The sequence below is a fragment of the Orcinus orca genome, chromosome X (genome assembly GCF_937001465.1).
Source record: "Orcinus orca chromosome X, mOrcOrc1.1, whole genome shotgun sequence".
NCBI lineage: Eukaryota > Metazoa > Chordata > Mammalia > Artiodactyla > Delphinidae > Orcinus > Orcinus orca.
The window spans coordinates 97673713-97696429 of record NC_064580.1 but is presented as its reverse complement, the minus strand read 5'-3'; the positions used below and the strand labels follow the sequence as shown (position 1 = coordinate 97696429).

At 43.4% G+C, this 22717-nt stretch overlaps 1 protein-coding gene across 1 annotated transcript in view; it reads left to right on the top strand.

The window, feature by feature from the left end:
* TRPC5 (transient receptor potential cation channel subfamily C member 5) overlaps positions 1-22717 on the top strand; it is a 158164-nt gene that overhangs the window by 118016 nt on the left and 17431 nt on the right. Inside the window, exon 7 of the mRNA XM_004281548.3 lies at positions 913-1108. Coding sequence (XP_004281596.1) covers positions 913-1108 — 196 coding nt within the window. The remainder of the gene's footprint in view (positions 1-912; positions 1109-22717) is intronic.

Below are 22717 nucleotides of genomic sequence, written 5' to 3'. Positions count from 1 at the left end.
CACAGATTTCTGAATATGATGCAAAAGAAACCCTGGACCCCCAAAACATATCATTGCAAAAGTTACATATTTGGATGTGGAGACTCTGAGAGGAAACCATAATTTGTGAAGCCACCTAATGTAGAACAATGCAGTGGTTTGGGGAGGTCAGAAGAACCTGGATTTGAATTCCGGCTCAGCACATATAAATCATATAAATGGGTGACCTTGGGCAAGTTATTCAATCTCTGAACCTCTGTTTCCACAGCAGTAACAATAAAGTTTTTATAAGGATCATAATGTTAATGTATGTAAAGTGCCTAGTATGCTTATATAGTAAGTCCTCAATAATTGTTAGTTAATATATCATTAAAAATAATTCATATAAATGTTCATTCAAGAATCCTTAAGCTCCTCCACTGAGCTTAGCTTCATTCTGGGCCCTGTGGGAACCACAAAAGAAGTATCAGAAATGGTTTAAGTTGCTCATGTTCACTCAGCTGGCAAGTGTCAGAGCTGAGTTTTTAACCTAGGGCAATCTAATCCAAGCACCATATTCTTAGCCACTGCACTTACTGCCTCTATGTAATTAGAAAGGTGGTAAAACACATGGTCTGAAGATGAAGGAGAAAGTTTGGTGTAGGAAGTAGCCCTTGAAATAAATCTTGGAAAATTATAGGCTCTGCATAGATTGAGAAGAGGAAGATGGTATTCCAGGTGGAAAGGCAAAGCATAAGACATAGAAGTGGGAACAAACAAACTGACCTGGCTGGTTCGTGTTGGGGAAGAGACCAAAATACGTGAGATCATGAGTCTACCTGTTGGGATGCAAATCAGGCAGCCTCCTTATTAATTAAGCAAATCACCTCACGTTTTTGCTCTTTTCTTGCTCCTCCTAGAGAATTAACTAACCTATTCTTTGATCTCTTTTAGGCTCTTTGAAACCCTTCAGTCACTCTTCTGGTCTGTATTCGGCCTTTTGAATCTCTATGTTACCAATGTAAAAGCCAGACACGAGTTCACAGAGTTTGTGGGAGCGACCATGTTTGGGACGTACAATGTCATCTCCCTGGTAGTGCTGCTGAACATGCTGATCGCCATGATGAACAACTCCTACCAGCTTATTGCCGTGAGTAGCTTTGCTCTATAAGGGAGGTTACCTTGGTTTCAGGAGTGGTCACAGTGGCCTGGAGCCCATTGGAAACTCAACGATACAGTCTGTCTGCCTTAGTTATTTTACATTAACTTTTCCAGCTATTAGATTGAATTATTTCTTTCCAAGGTAACTCAGTTTGGACTCAGTCCATTGGATCGCAGTAGTCTAGAAGATGTTCTAGTTAATAAGACTTTTTGGTTACCTGTTAAAATTATGTTTAAATCTCTGAATCCATTTTCTTGCCTTAGTAAGAAGAGCTCAGGAGGTATGAGCAGTTTGGCTACAACATATCCCCTCACTAATCTCCAGGGTTGATTGAGCTGATCCAGTTCTCTAGGTGGGAGGGCTTTATCTCCATCTTCACTGCAGACATCTCCCTCCCAAAACTGAGCAGTCCATTGCCAAGGACAACCTTCTCAGAGAGTGGCTATTTTTTTTTTATCAACAATGTATGAGTAACTGCAGTCCACGGTGGCATGCTCTTAAGTAGAGTCTATCGCTGAATCTTTGACCATCATGTTATCGTTTAGATCAGTAGCGTTTATTACTCTAAACTAGAAATGGCGAAGGTATAGGATATGGGATCAGTCCAAGCTCTGTCCTGGTTTTTGATGTCAAAATAAACATCTAAACTTAGCTTATTTTCTTATGATCTAACTATCATTTCTAGAAATGGAGTATTAGCAAAGAAGTTCTGGCTATCTGAGGTCCTGCTTACTTGCGAATCAGTGAATTTGTATCTTTAGTTGTGTACGTGTATATATATACCATATTTTCTTTACCCATACTTTCTTTATCCATCCATCAATGGATACTTAGGTTGTTTGCATGTCTTGTCTATTGTGAATAATACTGCACTGAATATGGTGGTGCAGATATCTGTTCAAGACAGTGATTTCATTTCCTTCAGATAAATACCCAGAAGTGCAATTTCTGGGCCATATGGCAGCTCTACTTTTAATTTTTTAAGGAATCTCCATGCTGTTTTCCATAGTGGCTGCACCAGTTTTCATTCCCACCAACAGTGCACCAGGGTTCCCTTTTCTCCATACCCTCACCACAACTTATCTTTTATCGTTTTTATAATAGGCATTCTAACAGGTATGAGGCGATATCTCATTGTAATTTTGATTTACATGTACCTGTTGGTCATTTGTGTGTCTGACTCGATGGTCTTTAATATCCTTGCCAGCTCTGATATCCTATGAGTCTGAGTGTCTACAGATGAATAGGATAGGCTCTCAAGGTCCCTTCTAGGTTGAAATTCTATCTATCTGTTGCTTTTGAAATGGAATATAGTTCAATTTCTTTCTCTCTCTCTCTCCTTCAAACCCAACTAGGCCAACAACTCTGAAACACTCTATGCTCACTCCTAGCCTGTCTTTATAAGGGGGAAAGGCATAGAATTTCAGGGGCTTATATTTCCACCACTATGCCTACCAGCCAAACGCCCTACTCCTACCGAAGATGGCAATATTCATGCTGAGGCATTTGTCATTTTCTCCCTGGTTGTCTTGCAGCTGACTGTTCCTAATGGCAGAGGAAAAGGGAGATAGGGCTGTAGCGTCTCCTACTGAGCTCAGTGACATTTTGCTAGGAAGGGTAGAAATCTTCAACTCCAGCTCTCTCACTTGCTGGTAGTAAGTTGTGTTTGCATGCTACCTACTGTGGCACCTGAAGAAAACACCTCAGCTTGAGAGAGAGTAGGGGGTGGGGTTTGCAGAGAGATGGCCTTAATAGGGTCTATATCACATCACACATCTAGAGTCATGACCAACCATCCTGAATACTACCCGCTGCTTTGGGATCCTCTGTTAATGTGTCTTTACCATTTGGAATCGGATCCAGTGGGATCCTGATATTGGGCAACCTGATTCCAAAAATATCTGGTTCTGCTTACATGGCAAAGACCAGCAAGTAGATTTGATTCCACTTGCAACATCTCCACTTCAGTATTAATGCAGTTTTTAGAAAGGCCCAGGTATGAGGGAAAGGTTACAGGAAGGGAAGCCACTGAAGACAAAAATCTCTCCTACTTCAAAAGGTACCACAGGCTGACTCAGTCTAAGTAGAGACTCAGTTACTGACAGGCTTCACTGTGAATCTGTTCACCTGTGCTCTGTGGTCCCCGCCAACATCAGCAGGTGAAGCTGGCCATATTGTATATTATTATTAGTGTTGTTTGCAATTAGCAGTGATTTACTTTCCTCCCTTTATCCTTTACATCTCCCTCAAGCTGCTTATTTCCCTCTGTGACACTTCTTTCAACACATCCACCTTGTCTCTGTCGTTCCTGATGTGTATGCTCCCAGTTCCATCACGTGAAGCTGCCCTTGATACCATTTTAATCAAATTCACCCATATATAAATATTAGGTGGGAGAAACAGACCAGTCCCAGAAAAGTCATTTAACTCAGGCCCTCTTCCTACCCCAACTCACCCACAAAGGGCATCTCTGCTGCCTGAGATCGGTCCTCAGAAAACATGAGGATCATGATGATGTGTGGTCAAGCTTCACTAAGCAAGTTAATAAGAACCCTCGGTTTCTTTGGCTGCTGTGAAGTGTTCACGCTAATGCTGAGAGCAAGTAAACAGCGCTTGCCTCACTAAGCCGCATCTGCTGGATGGCTTGGGGAGAGGCCATATATGTAGGACTGGTTGTCTCCCTTGAGGTGGCGGCATTTGGAGGCTCAGATGATGGATGGACTCTCCCACTGCGTAAGACAACCATGCAAATGAAGACATTCTTCAGAAAAATACCTGGCGCCGCAAAAACAGCAGGCAAGGCTGGAAGGGGCCACTGCACACCATGGAAGTGCCAAGGAGGGCAGGTGGTCTCCCCGCCTTCCCCTAGTCATCCAGGACCAACCTCAGACTCTCAAAGCTCAGAGAAGAAGGCAGCACTTCACACGCTACGCCATGATTTGTAACTAGATAAACAACTGCTATGCACTATTACAGTCCCTGGTGGTTAAAATATTTTCATACTTGGGGCTTCCCTGGTGTCGCAGTGGTTGAGAGTCCGCCTGCCGACGCAGGGGACGCGGGTTCGCGCCCCGGTCCGGGAAGATCCCCCGTGCCGCGGAGCGGCTGGGCCCGTGAGCCATGGCCGCCGAGCCTGCGCGTCCGGAGCCTGTGCTCCGCAACGGGAGAGGCCACGACAGTGAGAGGCCTGCGTACTGCAAAAAAATAAAAAATATATTCATACCAGTTGGTAAATAGCTGCCACTCCAGCTGTTGCCTCTGGGACACCTCCAGGTCACCTCACAATCCAGCAAGTAAAGTGTAACACCTGGAGCAGCAGGTATTATCCACGCCCCTGCTCCAGTGCTATTGTTGGCGTACATTCTGATTGGTCAGTTTCTCAGTCAGACTATTATTGTGGCGGGTACAGTGCTAAAATGCTCCCCCAAGATTTCCCGCCCTAATCATTAGGACTGTGAATATGATGAGATAGCACACTTGTGATTACGTTGCATTACATGGCAAAAGGGGTTTTGCGGATATAATTAAGGTTACTACTCAGGGAAATTATCCAGGTGGGCCTAAGCTAATCACACGAGTCTTTTAAAAGCGGAGTTTTCTCCAGCTGGTAGCAGAAGAGAATGTCAGAGATTTGAAGCACATGGAGGATTTGATGTGTCATTGCTGGCTTGAAGATGGAGTCATGTGGTAAAAAAAATATGGGCAGCCTCTAGGAGTTGAGAATGGCCCCCAGCTGACAGCCTGCACGGAAGTGGGGACCTCAGTCCTACTAACACAAGGAAATGAATTCTGCCAACAACATAAATGAACTTGAAACAGATTCTTCTCCGGAGTCTCTAGATAACAGCTGAGTTATGCTGACACCTTGATTTCAGTCTTGGGAAGGCCAGTGGGACTGAAGTGGAATACACAAAGGGGAGAGAAGTAAGAGATGAGGTCAGAGAGGTAATGGGGGTGAGGGACAGATCATGTAGGGCCGGATAGACCTTTGTGAAGACTTTGGCTTCTTCTCTGAGTGAAATGGGGAGCTGTGGGTTTTAAACAGAGGAGGTACATGATCTAACTGGCATTTTAATAAGATTGTTGTGGCTGATTGAAAAAAGATGGAATGGTACTGGGACAGAGACAAATTATGAGACCATTACATTGACCCAGACAAGAGCTGTTGGTGGCTTAGACAAGGGTGGTTATGAAGGACACGATGAGAAATGGTCAGGTTCTAGATATATTTCAAAAATAGATCCAGTTTGCTGATGGAGATGTGGGGTGTGAACAAAAGAGAGGAGTCAAGGATGGCACCATGATTTGGGGCCTTGAGTAACTGCAAGGGTGGATTCATCCCTTACTGAGTTGGGGAAGAGTGGGAAAGGAACAGGCTTGGGAGGGGGCAGAGATCCAGAGTTGGGTTTTAGACATGTAGAGTGAGAAATGCCTATTAGACATCTGAGTGGAGATGTTGGGTAGGCAGTGGTTTACAGGTCCAGCAGAGAGGCTGGAGACGGAGATTTGGGAGTCGCAGTATGTCCACAGTATTTAAAACCATGGGACTTGGAGAGATCACAACAGGAGTGACTGTGCATAGAAAAGACATCCAAAAATGAGGCCCAGGGTACTCCAATGTTTAGAGGTTGGAAAGACAGAATTGATCATGCAAAGAAACTGAGAAGGAACAACCAGAGAGGTAGGAGAAAAACCAGAGTAGTGGACTGTATTACAATATGTATGGTTCCCCAGTATACTGGCAAAGCCATATGCTGGAGAGTGGTAGAGCCTAGATTTGAACTGAGGTAGTCTAACACCAAGGCCCATGCACAGACCACTATCCTATCACATTGACACTTACCTTGAGGCCAAGAAGCACTGGAAATGCACTTTCACTACAAGGTCTCTAACACATCTTCTTTCCTGCCCCAGTTATACCACCATTCTGAACTGTCCGATCACCTTGTCCTACCAGTTCCTGTGCCTGCAGATTTCATTTAGATAGGAATCACTGACACTTCTTCCAACACAACTGAGTACTCTTAGTACCCAAGACCTGTTGCTTAATAAAACAGAATAAAACATAAACACTGCCAGCCAAGTCATCTAAGGGATAGTATATCCTCTTCCCAAGTGAAGGAGCTGCTCAATTCAAGTTGTAGAAATTTTATGACATTAGAGCCAAGCCATTTCAAATTTTAATAACTGTCTCTTCCCTTTGGGATGCCCTCAAGCAATCTAGATACTAATTTTTCTCATTGCCGCTTAGACTTTTCCCTGTTGCCAAACCATTGTCTGGAATCTGATCAGAAATTGCTACATTTCACTAACAAGAAAACAAACATTCAGAATGGCAGAGGACATTTTCATAGTCCCCTCCACTCACCCCAGGTTATGGGGAACCTATGAAAACCTGCTGATAATCCCATTTCAGTCAAAAATCTACATTTTCTGGTTAGGTTCGGAAAAAATCCACAAAACCTAGGTGCTATAAATGATATAAAGGTAAAGACACAGTAGATGCCTTCAGGGAGCTTTAAATCTAGAGGGAAAAGTCTGCCTTGAGTAAAATAACAATAGTGCTCTTACCGTGAGTATATAATAGTAGTGATTACAGACAGCATGGGCTCAGGACTAGTCAGACTGCCTGGATTTGAAACCTGGACTGCCACTTAGTGTAGTTTGGGGCAACTTAACCTCTTTCTGCCTCATTTGACTCCTCTGTAAAATGGGGATGGATAATTAGGCTTTTCATCTGCTGCTTACTCTCAGATCCATTCCCTGTTCATTTCCTGCTCTGTTCTGTATCAGGGAACTACATTCCCCGCAGTCCCTTGCCATTTGTTTCTGTGTGGGTTTGACCAACCAGAAGGTATGAAGAAGAGAGAAGCTAGGATATTTCTTCCCCATCGCCAACCTCACTTTTTGTGGCAACTCCAGCAGCAGCTGTGTTTCCTACGTGGCTCACCTCCAGCTACCACCAGGCATCCCACCCCTCCTTGGACCCAGCTTCTGCAGGGCAGCCCCATCTTGGCTCGAGCTCCCACCAGATAGCCCCAGTCTACAAGCTCTGGAAACACCACTCACCACGTCTTCCAGTCGTCCCTCCAACTCCAGGGATAAAAGGGGCTTCCTGTTGCTGCTAATCTCTGAGTTGCCTCACTGCCCTCTTCTTGGTTTCTCAGCTCTTCCATCACCTGTGACTACCCTCTGTATTAAATCTCCATGTTTGAAAGGCTTAAAGTGATTTCTGTTTTTCTGGCTACCCCCCAAGCAGTACCTATCTGATTGCGTTGTTGTGAGGTTGATTTAGAAATTACACATTGAGCTGAGCCTTGAGGTCAAATCTGGAAAGACAGAAAAGTGAGGCTGGCTTTCAGATCTCATTTCTGGCAGGGAAATAGCTTGCACACCAGCAAGGATTGGTCTGGTGTTTGCGGGGGGGGGGGGGCAGTAAGAGTGTAGGAGCTGGCCTCGCTCCTTTCTACCTCCCATTCTTTGATTCCGCATGAAAATATCTTCAGATGGGAAGGAAGTCTTTCCTGTGCCAACAGGAAACATGTCCCAGCAAGGAGGAGAAGCATGAAGCAGAGTTACATCTCTAGGAGCTGGATGATGAAGTTTAGAGCCTGCCTTTAGAAAAATAATTTTTAAAGATGGGCTCTGCTTTTGTGGCTTCCCACATCCCCATGCTGAGCCCTCATGCTGCTGTCTACCTGGCTTGGCACAGCACCCCGGGTTGACTGCCTTACCTTACCCAGACCTTACCTGGACAAGCCCCTTGCCTCTACCTCTAGTCCCAAGCTGAGGTCTTTCTCAGTTTCCTAAGGCTTAGAAAAATCAGTAACAAGAATACAGTGAATATCTGGCATAGATACAAGCCTCTATTAAATCCCAGGCACCTTCTATCTCATATCATTATAACTACTATAAAAAAATGGTTCTGAAGAACCTAGAAGCAGGACAGGAATAAAGATGCAGACATAGAGAATGGACTTGAGGGCATGGGGAAGGGGAAGGGTAAGCTGGGCTGAAGTGAGAGAGTGGCATGGACATATATACACTACCAAATGTAAAATCTATAGCTAGTGGGAAACAGCCGCATAGCACAGGGAGATCAGCTTGGTGCTTTGTGACCACCTAGAGGCGTGGGATAGGGAGGGTGGGAGGGAGGGAGATGCAAGAGGGAAGGGATATGGGGATATATGTATACGTATAGCTGATTCACTTTGTTATACAGCAGAAACTAACACACCATTGTAAAGCAATTATACTCCAATAAAGATGTTAAAAAAATAATAATAACTACCATTTATTGAGCACTTATAATGTGCCAGACACTATACAAAGCACTTTTCATGACTATTTTCTCATTAAATCCTTACAACTACCTGAGGTAGGTACTATTAACAATTCAATTTTATAGGTGAGGAAACTGAGGCACAGAGGTCAAAGTGACTGGCCCAAGGGCACACTCTTCATAAGGGCCCCAGCAGGTCTGTCTGATCCAAAGTAATAATGAAACCATACCTCCTCCTTTCCTGCCTGCATCCCAACCCCTCAGGCCCTGGTGCAAGCCTTCCACACAACCTCAGACTCCCCCCAGCTTCACCCTTCTACTTGGTTCACTGACTCACGAACTCTCCCCTGTCTTCTAACCAGAGGGATCCTCTAAGGAGACTTCTCCTTGTTTCTGGAGACTAAGTGACTTATTCTGTTTTCCTCAGCTGAGATTTCCTGCCCCCCAGCCCCCAACACAGACACACAGACACACAGACACACACACACACACACACACACTAGGTCTCCTTTTCTTTCCCTTTTTTTTTTTTTGCCCACCAGACTTCAAACTTCTGGTTTCTTCTTAGTTCTGTCCCTAATACCCCCAGCCTCCCCAAATGAACGATCAGACAACCCACCTGAAATCATCACAGCCACAGAGGGTAAAAAGTTCAGAGCTACGAAGCTTATTGGCATGACAAGAACTCCTCGTTCAACTTACACATCCTGCCTTGGGCCCTCTCAGCCCTGTTCCTTCCCAGACAGCTCTTGGATGCTTGAAAGCCTCACTTGAAATTATATCCACACCAGCAAATGGACTGGCTATCCACCCCCCAGCTTCAGGGGAGGAGAGAGGAGCATTCTCTCCGCAAACGCTGCAGGGGGCGCCAAAGGCTGACTTTTCAGACTTCCAGCCCTGCCTGGGCCTGGCCCTCCCCCTGGTGGTCTAACACAGAAATGGATTCCTGTTGATTCTCATCAACACCCACTCGTGGTTTTGTCAGCAAGCTGAGAGCCCGCATCTGCTGGGGATGAGAGCACTCTGCCTCAGAATAGTGAGGGTTATACTTTGGCAGGTCTCTGCTGAGCCCTTGATGCCTGCCTGCTGCTGCCTGGTAATGATTTTGGTGACCGACAAAGATGCAAGTGGAAACGGGAAGAGGACAAGTGAAGGGAAGTGGGTTTTCTTTCCCTGTGCTAAAGGACAACCAAACAAGGCAGATGCCTGGGCTGCTTCTCTGCATCCCAGACTCACCTGTCCTGGATCTTCATCAGGAACATCAGTAGTTGTCATGGAGACTCTATCTTGGGTAACTCAAACAGAAACAGGACCAACTATGTAAGTGATGGGTAGGGTCTAATGTCCAAAGAATACCTCTGCTCTTCTGCCAGCTGATTCCTTTACTCCTTCATCCATTCACTTAACAGTAACTATCTCTTGGATGGATAAATGAACGAATTTAACAAATCATTATTGAGAGACTACCATGTACTCTACTACGTTCTTGGCACTGGGGATACAGTAGGTAACAGGGGAGCAAGAAAGATGTGGTCCCTGTTCTCATGGGGTTGACAGTCATGGAACTGCAGTTTCAAGTTTCACTATTTGCATTTCAGTTCTTTACTTTAAGACTGCACTTTACCTTTTTCAGGTCATGGATTGCTTTGATAATCTGATGAAGCAAAACATGCATACAATTTAGCATAAACCTCAGAGGACTCATAGACATCCTCCCACTGTCCTGCTGCAATCCCTCACCTTAGGACCTTGTCCCCAGTTATAATGCAAATATGTTTTAAGTTGTTAGTAGGTGACTTATGACTCAGTGTGAGTTCAATCCCTTACTGAGATCAGGTTTTCATGGGGAGCCAAGCGAGTGAGGAAAATGTACCTGAAGAAGACTGGAGATAGGACACCAATAAGAGAAAGAGATTGGAGGCACTGGAGGAAAATGTCACCATCATCACAATTTTGCAAAGGATCAGGTCTGTGCAACAGTCCCCAAGCCAAAGGTGCCTTCAACCACTACATAAAATAACAACTATGGATGGACAACATGGAAACAAGCTGAGAAGACCTGGCCTTCCTATGGATTGGCTTCTGAATGTTCTCTTCATAGGCTACAAATAATATTGGTGGAAAAGTCAAATGTCCGTGGCCCAAAGGCCATGGTTGAGGAATGTGTTCTTCTTTGCTTCTGCCTTGATCCTTGTTCTGGGCACCAAGAATCAATTGACTGGAAAGCTATCTGATACAAATGTTCTTTAATTTCTGAGCAGCTTGAGGTTTAGAAACTAAACCTGAGATCTGAGTGATTAATATTAATTAGGTCTCTCTCTTGCTGTGGTCACCAGAGCCCTGTGTTGTAGCCCGGTTCAGCGTGAGAGACAGCCTGGGCCAGGAGGTGGCCTTTAGCTACAACACAGAAGCCAAAATACCCCAGAGGAGCCTCGGAGGTTACGACCTACTGCAATACTCTGCTTTTTACTTGAGATCTGACAGCAAAATTACATTATGTCAGCTGTCAAGGTAAATCTGCCTTTGTTTAAAAGAGGAACATAGAAGCGATCTAAGAGTAGAAATGGGGTGAGGGGAGGTAATTATATTTCTCTTTCTTATTCTCCTTTCTTCCATCATAGGATTATCTTGCTTTTTCCTCTGTTCTCTTTCCCAATTTCCCGTTTGAACTTTTAGAAGTACCTGGGCCTATAAAACTGTGAACTAATCACAAAGTCTCGATGAGAAATATATTTATCTCAAAGCTGCTCTTAATAAATGTGGCATATTGGGAATCACCCAGTGAAAGAAAAGTACGATAGGCCTTCTCATTCATTAGAAAATCAGCGCCAATTATTAAAGAAGTCTTGAATGACTGGAATTAGAATCCTCTCACTGACTCCATCAGAGTTCCCATTGGCCTAGCCCTCAAGACTTCCGGAAGCACAGAGAAGTTTCCATCACCCGATGAATCTTCTAGGAGGTTATGCCACAGTGTTTTTCTCTTGATACTAATGCAGAGATACTTTATACTGGAGTCCCTCCAGTCTTAACCAGGATACATGGTCTGACACATAGTAGGCTCTCACTTAATATCTATTGAATAAATGAACAAAGTAATGATTTTTTCCTAATTCTTTTCTTTATTTTTGGCCATGCCACACGGCTTGTGGGATCTTAGTTCCCCGACCAGAGATCAAACCCGGGACCCCGGCAGTGGAAATGCAGAGTCCTAACCACTGGACCACCAGGGAATTCCCAAAATTAATGAATCTTTAATGCATATGACTTCCCAGAACATTTTAAAGTGTGGAAACAGAGCAACTGACAAGCTGACCAAACCTAAGCTTATTGTCCTCTAGCTTAGGGGTTGACGTTTTTTTCTCTAAAGGGGCAGATAGTGAATATTTTAGACTTTGTGAACTGTAAGACCACTGTCACCACTATCCAATGCTGTTCTTAAAATGCAGACGAAGCCATAGAAAATACATTAAAAAGTGGGCATGGCTCTGTGCCAATAAAACTTTATTTATGGGCCCTGAAATTGGAAATTCATATAATTTTTGTCTCAAAGAATTTTTTTTAAAGATTTAATTTTAGTTTTGGCTGCGTTGGGTCTTCGTTGCTGCACGCGCGGGCTTTCTCTAGTTGCGGCAAGTGGGCTCAGTAGTTGTGGTGCGGGCTCTAGAGCGCAGGCTCAGTAGTTGTGGCGCACGGGCTTCATTGCTCCACAGCATGTGGGATCTTTCTGGACCAGGGATGAAACCCATGTCCCCTGCATTGGCAGGCGGATTCTTATCCACTGCGCCACCAGGGAAGTCCCTGTCTCAAAGAATATTATTCTAACTTTTGATTTTTATTCAACCATTTAAAAATGTAACAACCATTCCTAGCACGCAGGCTATCCAAAACCAAGTGGCAGGCCGACCATGGTTTGCCAACTTCTACTCTAGTTATTTCAAAATATGTCTCTTTTCTACCTTTGTAGACCGAAGCTCTGTGAAGACAGGGGCTCTGCTTTAGGTTTTCTTTACACTCGCCTGATGCCTAGTAAAATGTGGGACACATAGTAGGTACCCAACACATACTTCTTCACTAATTGATAGGGAGAAGCTTGGGAAAATCTCTGATCTATAGTTTGTCAACCATGTTTTAAAAAATACATAATGTGAGTTTATATCCTTTGCAAGTGTTTAGTGTTTGGAGTTGAATAAATTGTATGGCAATGGGGAGGGGCATTATCTAACTGAAAGGAAATCTGCCTAGATGATGGATTTCATAATTATAGTTAATACCTTGCTTTATACTTTACTAAGCACACTTGCGTATAGTGTCTTGTTTGATCCTCACAAGAACTCTGTGAATGTACGCACGACTATCTGCATGTTACAGGTGAGGAAACGGGTTTCCAAAGGTTGAGACTTGCCCAGGGTTCCACGGCAAGTTTGTTCATTCGTTAATTCATTCTTTCTACAAGGACTTGAGCATCTGCTATGCGTAAGGAGTTAGGTCAGGGTGAACTCAGGCCCAGTGACTCCTCAGGAGGTGATATTTACAAGAAATCTAAAAGCTAGAAGTATGGCCTGGGAGGTTAAAAGGAAGCTCCCGATCAGTGAGGCGGGAAGTTAGACGGCACATGCTATGACAATCTGAGTACGTGAGACCAGTAATAATCCCACATGGGGACAGACCTGTAGATTTTTCCACAACCAGGTGATAAGACACACCTCTCACTTCTTCCCAGGCTCAGAAATGGAAGCCCTGATGGGCTTAGTCTCCGTTATTTCTGAAAACTGCTGGGTGAGCTCAGCAAATCCCCATGCTCACCACCATCTGACTGCCTCTGTCCTCCCAAAGGAAAAGCTTCCTCACTCCCCAACTGCAAGATGCAGGCAGGCAGAACAATCTGTGCCTGCTTGACTGAAAGGTTCTATTTACCTTTCTGGAGACGCCCAGAAAAGGTGACAAGCAGTTCAGTGGGTTTCAGGACTGCCACATCTGCTATGAATGGCGCTACCAGAATTGTGCAGTGTCTGACCTGCAGTGCTGAAAGCAAGAACCCTGCAAATGTCACTTCTGTAGCAGAGAAACTGAAGGAAACAAGCAGGAGAGAAACCGGGGCAGACAGAGGCCTGGCCAAGTGTATATAGAGGGATCTGTTTGTCAAAATCTCGGAACCGTGTTCAGGCTCCGTTTCTGTTTCTGTCATGTAGGAGAAAACATGCTGCTCGTTGTGAAATCCCACTCAGTGCACTTCCCCAAGCGACAGTGTACCTGAGCACTTAAGAGCTATGGTTCTAGAGTCAACTCAATCCAGATTTGAATTGCGGACCTCCAGTTTCTAGCTGTGTGTCCTTAGACAAATGTCTTCACTGTGGTGAGCCTTATTGATCAAATGGAAATAGTAACAGAACCTACCTCAGCAGGCTGTTGTGAAGATGAAATAAGATGATATACTTGAAAACCGATACATAATATTACTGATGCTCCCTTCACTTCATATCTGCCTTTGGCTCTCCAATTCATTCCTTCTACAAAAATCTATTGTACACCTGCTCCACGCCAGGCTTTAGGACTGCAGAACTGAAAAGGACAAAGTGCCTAATTTCAGTGGAATTTTCTTCTAGTGGGGAGCCTAAGAATAAGCAAACATAGGCGAAACAATTCAGGTGATTTGTGGCAATTGGTATGAGAGAAGAGAACAGGGCGCTGTGAGATAGAGTAACGAAGGCACCCGCCCTAAATTGGTGGCTCAGGGAAGGTCTCTTTGAGGAGACGATACTTGAGCTGAGGACTAAGTGATAAGAACAAGCCAGCGCTCTTCTCCTATCTAGGAAAAACACAGCAATTAAAATATAAAAGGGAAAAAATTTCCCCCAATCCCTCATGCCTTCCTTCACTCTAGGGAGGCTCTTGGAGGAGGAAAGCGTTGAGTTGCAATTTAATTGGGGACGTGAGAGAGGGCACGAGGAGCGTTTGTTTCGGGGTATTGGTGAGCCCAGACCAAGGCAGGAGAGTGAGGAACAGACACAGGGATTTGAATGAGGATGCGGAGAAGGTCAGGCTCCCTAGAGTTCCTGATGGGGGAGGGAGTGTAGCAGGATGTCAAAGAGAGCTTGAGCTTTCCAGGCGTTAGCCCACTGAATCCTGTGAGGGAAGCTCCTGTTTGAGCACTATACCCATAGATAGTAAGTGAACCAAGTGAGTGGCAGATCTGAGTGGAAGCTAGGGTCAGAAGACTTGGATTCTAGAGCTGCTTTACCACGAACTAGATGTGTGACCCTCAAGAAGCAATTTCTCTCTCCAGACCTCAGTTGCCACATCTGCACTGGATAATCGATGTCCTGACAACTTCGCAGGTGGGTGTGAGAATCAAATGAGAGAAAGTATGTTAAAGTGCTTGGGAAAGCGTAAAGCTCTAGATAAATGTAAAGAACGAGCTGTCTGATGTCCCATTCCCAGAGGCAAGCTAAGATGTTGAACATTTGGCATTTCATTTTCTGGTCCATTATGTTTGAAACTGGCCAGAAAGGCACTCATGTAGAGAAGACAGTAGCTCCAGAAAGCACTTAGAGAGTCCCCATCCCATGACGGCCAGCACCCCTGGTCAGGAGGGAGGGAGGACAATTCTTTCACCACGTGAGCTCACTGTGGCCTGGGAGTCCAATTAGAGCTTATTTCCTTTGAGAACCACTGAGATATCACAGGAATATTTGTTTGCAGTGACAGAGTGGAGGCCTACAGAAAGCAACATGGTTTATTTCCAAGTCTGAACTAGGATATACTTCTTTTATGTTACCCAGAAGCTTCTACAGTGCTGTTCCTTCTGACCTTGCATAGGCTACGGCATCCTGCTCCCAACTTCGCTCTTCATCCTATTCCTCAATCAAAACTTACCCATACTGTGCTCTACTGAGGCGCCATCTTCCTCAACAATGGAGAGTGGCGGTGTCTACTGGGAGAGAACCACATTTTAAAATTTGTATCATCCAATCTCCCTGAGGCCTTTTTTTCTTCCCCTCACACTCCCAGCCCACCTTGTAGTAAGACAGGGAAGACAAGAAGAGGAGAAAAGCTGAAACTCTTCTGCATGACTACAGATGACGTAGTGAGGGACTGAAGAAGCACTGTGATCCTATTGGTTGATTTCATGAGAAATTATGAATTAAAAACTGCCCAAATTTCATTCTGACTCTCAGAAAGTCGATGATTTATTTGAAGGCAACAGAGTGGGTCAGAGGTGGAGTGCGGAGGAGGGAATTCCGGGGATCCAGTGCCCTCACTGATTTGTTTCCTACTTTTCCTGCCACGTCCCTTGGAATCAGAGTGGGAAAGATAATTAAGCTCTATTGTTTATAGCCTGTGTTGTTTTCATGAGCACACTTGTGTTCCACACCCTAAATGGTCTCTAAAGAAAACCCAGACTACTTGTGAGGACTTTGCAGGACCATTTTAGAAGATGGAAAGCAGATCCTTCTGCGTCTCAGGGACCTAAGGCACTGGATCGATTTGCAGTTGTCTTTTGTTCTGCCACTTTCATTGTCCTCAGTACGAGACAGCCTGCTAAAGACAACATGGATGGGCCTGGAGGACATTATACTGAGGGAAATAAGTCAGAGAAAGACAAATACTGCGTGATCTCACTTATATGTGGAATCTTAAAAAAGAAAAAAAAGAAACTCATAGAAAAAGAGATAGGATTTGTGGTGACCAGAGGCAAGGGGTGGGGGGGAGGGGGAATTGGATGAAGGTGGTCAAAAGATACAAACTTCCAGTTGTAAGATAAGTCCTGGGGATGTAATGTACAAATGACAACTGTAGTTAACACCACCGTATATGGTATATTTGACAACTGCTGAGAGAGTAGATCCAAAAAGTTGGCACCGCAAGGGATCTATATGAGGTGACAGATGTTCACCAGACTTATTGTGGTAATCATGATGTATATAAGTCATTATGCTGTATACCTTAAATTTCTACAGTGCTGTATGTCAATTACATCTGACTAAAACAGAAAGAAAAAAATAAATTCTGCAGAGAATGTTAAATAAACATGATCACAGCATCCCTCCCAAAGAAAGACCAGAGAGTGCCAAGCCTGAGTAACCACCAGGCACCCCTCCCTTCCCATTCACTAGTTGAAAGGTCATCTCTTTGGCTGTACAGTGCACACGTTAAGAATGCCTAGGGAGACTATCAGTTACTAATTCTGCCTTTGTTCCTCCTTCCTTCCCCTGTCATCTCTCCATAGTAGCCCAGTAAGCCAGTTTTTTTCATATTGCTGGGCGGCCTAATAACATTATCTTCGGGGGTGCACAAATTATACCTTCTACCTACTGTCCCAATGACAGAGGGATGTTAGGGGTTGGCCGTGGGAAGACAGGGACAGGTAGGAATGAGGAAGACCTGCTGTTTCATTGCTTTGGCCTGCTGAATACATCTGGACCAGCAGGCGGAATCCCAGAATTAGTGTTTCTGAAAGGATGGTTAACAATCACCTGTGTCAAAATCACCCAAAGAAGCTTGTGAAACAGTGTAGATTCTCGAGCCCCCCCCATCCCCACAGCATCAGTTTCTGCAGGTCTGAGGTGAGACCCAGGCATCTGCATTTTCGCAAGCACCCCAGGCGAGTCTAATAGCCCCTGAAATTTGAGAACTGCTAATGTAAATAAATCTTGAGTAGTTCATTCGACTTCAATGACTACGCTCAACCTCTCTACTCTTTCTGACTTTTCTTACTATTGCCTCTCGGGGGAAAGTTTTTCTCCCTCCATCTCTGCCTGGAGAAATCCTGCCACTCTCTCCAGGCCCAGCTCAAATACAACCTCTTTTGTCGCTCCTTCCCTGCTCTCTGGTCTCTGTCTGCAAACAGCTGGGATTGCTCATGAAGCAAGGAGACGGGGGACTGGTTGGTATCAGTAATGAAATGTGAGGGGAGTTGGGACCCTGAGGATGGGAGGGCTGGGTGGAGCTAGTGTGTGGGTTCTGAGCTTTGCCCTGAGGTTTAGCACCCGAATTTGTGCACTGGAGCTGAGGTTGTTACAGGGTCTGGAAACTTTGTAACCAGTAAAAAAGTAACACCAAGTCCTTGAGAGATCAGAGCGGCAGTTTCAACCACCTAGCAACATAATTGGGGGAGGGATTAGTGGCCGTTTTATTCCTCGCGGTGGGGCAGGAGGCAGACATAATGGCGGCTCAAAGGACAACTGCAAGTCGTCAGGAGGAAGGAGGACCTGTTTGTAACACCCACTGAGGGGTCTCTTGCAGTCTGGGGCTATTGGGGGCCATCAGTACTAGGGTACAGGAAGTGTTGGGGGCAATGGATGGGCAGGGAGCTGAAGCTGGAGGGAGGGCTCTCTTTTTGACCTTTATGTTTTGCAGCTGAGTTTGTGTGCTTGGATTGAAGTTACCACAGGGCTCTAAACGAGATAAACCAATATCAAAGTAATTCCCAGGAGGCCCCAGAATGATTAAAACAGGAAATTCTAACCACCTAGCAGCCTTGGGGAAGAGAGGCAGGTTGCTGACTACTTAGCAACTGGCTCGGCGCTAGACCACTGCACATGCGCACTAAGTTGGAGGCGAGAGCATGGCGGGGGATGGTAATTCTCGCTGAGGGCACTTTCTCTACTGCAGGGCCTCCAAGAGGTTGTGGGAGGTCTGGACCACTTCAATATTTTGAAGATCCCTTTCTAATGTTTAAGTGAATGAAAACAAAAATGGAGTTACAAAAACGATGATATATTTTAAATGCTTACATCTTTTTAAAATTGCCCTGAGGCAAAACCACAGTACAGTATATGTCTAGGGAGGTCCAGAAATCTGCATTTTTAACAAATGCCCCATATGATTCTGATGCACACCAACATTTGAGAAGCATGCCCTGAATTCCAACAGAAGAAAGCAATCCAAAGTGAGGCAGACTTCTGTTGAGATGCCAGGGAAATGTATTGTCTCACCTCAACATAGAGTGTGTGTGTCATGGCAATTCGTATTGCTTTCCCATCATAGGGAAACAGAGTTAGTCTTATGCCCAGATGAACTAAGCAGCTACTAGTTAATGGGAAGGATGCCAAAATATCCCCCTCCTCAATATACACCTCCAACCAGCCTGCCAGTGGGCCCAAGCCTCCTGGAAGTAGCTTTCCTCCTTAAAGGCTCTGCTCTGCTGTGTCTCTGCCTGTCACTCTTCCTTTGCATTATGTTTTAAAGCTTTCCAATTTGCTAGGACAAGATGGTTGCTGGCAGGAGATCTGAGAGAGTGCATAAGAATTTATCAAAAGCTGGTAGGAAATTGGCCTTGTAGTTTGATTGCAAGAAAAATAACCGTGAGCTCGGATTTGCTGAGGAATGTGAAATTGAACAGACATGTTCACTTGACCTAGCTGTGGCCATGTGTTCAGGATCTGAGCGAGTCAACATTTGAGGGTATGATCTACAGTCACAGTGCATTACACTGGCACTGCAAAAGGAGCTAAATAGAAGCTCTCGCCTGCTCTATAGGAGCTGACATTATCAAAGGCAATGCAGGACACACACATGATTAGAACATATATGTAAGGCTATGTGTCATTAAGGTCACATCATGGTAGCACGAAAGTCCTGAAAATTTTGGAAACTTGGAAGAGGAAGAACCACAGGCTATGATTGTGTAGGTTATATCTTATACAAAAGCACCCAGGCAGGCGCTGATGATCTCGGAGAATGTTCAAAAGTCATAGCTGGGTATAGAGGGTAGGGCAGAGTGTGGGAAAGGGCATCATCACCAAACAGTGAACATTTTAAAAAGTCAATGTCGGATTTGTCTAACATATAAGGTGAAAGGCTAGCTCCATATGGATGAATGAAAATCTCTTGGGCATCATACATTTAGTGAAGTTTTAGACAACTATGACTACAAAAACCACATCTGTAATCTTACGATTCAAAGTAGATCAAGGGTTGAAAAGAAAACAGATTTCCACATTCCAAATTATAATGTTGTCCATATTATGCACTGCTAAAATCCCAACACCTCTCGCCTAGCAGGCAGTCAATATATACTGTTTGAATGAAAGAACGTCTGAATGAATAAGTATCTTATTCATCACTTTACAGCTCACACTGTTTAACCAGTCCTGCCAGGTGGTCTGTTATTTCCCAGTCTTCAGGATTCAGGTGCTACCTCTGTATTCGAATTGTGTTCTGTGTGGTATTCCCACCACCATTAGAGGACAGTCATTTTGCTATACCCAGCATCTAGCAGAGTACCTGCAACATAGTAGTTGTTCAACACAAGAATCAAAAAGTGAATGGTGAGGGCTTCCCTGGTGGTGCAGTGGTTAAGAATCTGCCTGCCAATGCAGGGGACACGGGTTCGAGCCCTGGTCCAGGAAGATCCCACATGCCACAGAGCAACTAAGCCCGTGCGCCACAACTACTGAGCCTGCGCTCTAGAGCCCGTGAGCCACAACTACTGAGCCCATGCACCACATCTACTGAAGCCCGCACACCTAGAGCCCGTGCTCCACAACAAGAGAAGCCACTGCAATGAGAAGCCCGCGCACCGCAACGAAGAGTAGCCCCTGCTCGCCGCAACTAGAGAAAGCCCGCGTGCAGCAACGAAGACACAACACAGCCAAAAATAAATTAATTTAAAAAAATGAATGGTGGGAATGTAAATTGGTGCAGCTACTATGGAGAACAGTATGGAAGCTCCTTAAAAAACTAAAAATAGAGTTACTATATGATCCAGCAATCCCACTCCTGGGTATATATACAGAAAAGACAAAAGCTCTAATTTGAAAAGATACATGCACCCTAATGTTCATAGCAGCACTCTTTACAATAGCCAAGACATGGAAGCAACCTAAATGTCCATCAACGGATGAGTGGTAAAAGAAGACGTAGTGTATATAAACAATGGAATATTACTCAGCCATAAAAAAGAATGAAATAATGCCATTGGCAGCAACATGGATGGACCTAGAGATAATCACACTAAGTGAAGTAATTCAGACAGAGAAAGACAAATATTATATATCACTTATATGTGGAATCTAAAAATAGTACAAATTAACTTATTCACAAAACAGAAACAGACTCATGGACATAGAAAACAAACTTACAGTTACCAAAGGGGAAGGGAGAACAGGGGTATATGGGGAGTGTGGGATTAACAGAGGCACACTACTATATATAAAATAGAGGAACAAGTAATAAACTATAATGGAAAAGAATCAATAAAAGAATATAGACATATACATATATATATATGTATAACCAAATCACTTTGCTGTACACCTGAAATGAGCACAATATTGTAAATCAATTATACTTCAATAAAAGTAAAAATTTTTTAAATTTTAAAAATGAATGGATAGGTAGACAATGAATTGATACATGATAAATGAGTGGGAAAAGACTGTTGAGAGGATAATTTGCAATAACTTCTCTGCTAATTATTTACATAGTAAATCCCAATCTGAGGTCACCTGAGCACAAGGGGAATAGAATGGTATCACCTGGGGTTCTTGAGCTGTTTTTTTTTTTAAAATGTTTAGCCAAAATCATATCCTTACCTGATTTGAGTAAGTGCAATGAGTGGGCACCAGAAAGCCTCTTAAGCTAAAAAAGAAAACAAAAAAAAAACCAACTATGGTTTACAACTTGGCCCATTGCATGTTTCTATTCTTTGTCAAAATCAGTTAGAAAACTATTTTTTAAAGGACCTAACTGCTTATTGTTTAAAACACATACAAACAAACAAAAAGCTAACTCACACAGGGATTTTAAAAAATTAAAAGCAGTGAGACCATTTCCAGATACCAGGACATCCAGCCCAATTTATTAGAAAATAGCTGAATACGCATAGGAGCTATATCATCATTCTCCCTTTTGAACTTGTCTAGAGATGACAAGAATCTAAAGACCCTGTGTTTAAAAATGTGACTCACTTCATTTTAAGAAATACTTATCAAATACCAACTTTATTTCAAGAGCTAGAGAAACATTCCACAGATGAAAGACTGGCTAGTCTGGGCCATCAACGGGTAAAATGAAAATTCAAAGTTCGTTTCTGGTATTATAGGCTCAGAAGTGTAGAAGGGATCAACAGCTATATAGCTCTTACTATGTACCAGGCAGTAGCCCAGGCATTTTACATTGACTTCTACAACAAATCAGTGTGATAGAGATTTTCCTTTATTTTAACAGCTGAGAAAACCATGACTCAGATTTTGATTGACTGCTCTGAGGACACACAGCTGATAAGTAGCAGAGCGGTACTTCAAACCCTGTTTTGTTTGACTCCAAAACCCCTGCTCTTTCCACCATGGCAGGCGGCATCTCACTATTTCATATTGCCCTTGCCTCCTATCTTCCTCTGCATTACAAGTTGCCTACAACAACATTGTCTCCCAAGGCAGGATTTTAGGGCAGTGATATTTACTAGAGCCATAAGTGTGTCTTAGTTCAAGGTCTTATCAAGGGCATTCAGACCTTTTGCAGGCACACCCTCTAATCAATTTGTAGAGAAAAAAAATCTATGTATCTTATATATTCTTAGGTTGACATCTAGATTATTCATCATAAGTTTAAACAGTTGCAAAGGATGTAATTTCTGGAATATGGTAAATATTGACATTTAAAATAAAACTATCCAATTACTCATTTAAACGTATCCAATGGAATCTGAATACCATAGTGATTTGTTACTCATAACCATGTATTTAAAAAATAAATGGCTAAACTCTTCTTTCTTTAAGGCCAGAGAGTTTACACCATTCCTTGCTCTCCTTGAATTCTTATTTGCATTCCACATCCCCACAGGATTCTACCCTAATGTTATAAATTTTTTGTGTTTTAAAGTCTTTATAAGTTATTGATTACCTTATATTTCTTCATAACAAAAGTATAAATTGAATTTTAATTTTTTATTTTCTGTGGCCAGAAGGTAATAAATGTTGAAACATTTCTTCTGAATATCGTTATTATTCAATTATTAGCCGTACAAAACTGCTCAAAAGAACACAAATATAATACAAATTTTGATAAATAACAATTAGGCATAAAAATACATTTTTACTGGAAATGAATGCATTTCTTAAAGATGTTAGTGGGGCTTTTCTTCCAGCTAGTTATTATAGCCACAATACTGAGTAATATTCAGGAACAAGATTCAGCATCAATTATATATTTAGTTTCCATTTTTATAAAAGCACTAAGAAAACTTTTTCATATCAATAAGCATATGTGAATGAATAGAGTTTTATTATGTCATTGTCACTCAATTTCCTTGAACTCTGAGTTAATGTCAAAAAGTTATACAATGATTTTTCATAATATTTTTAGGGAAT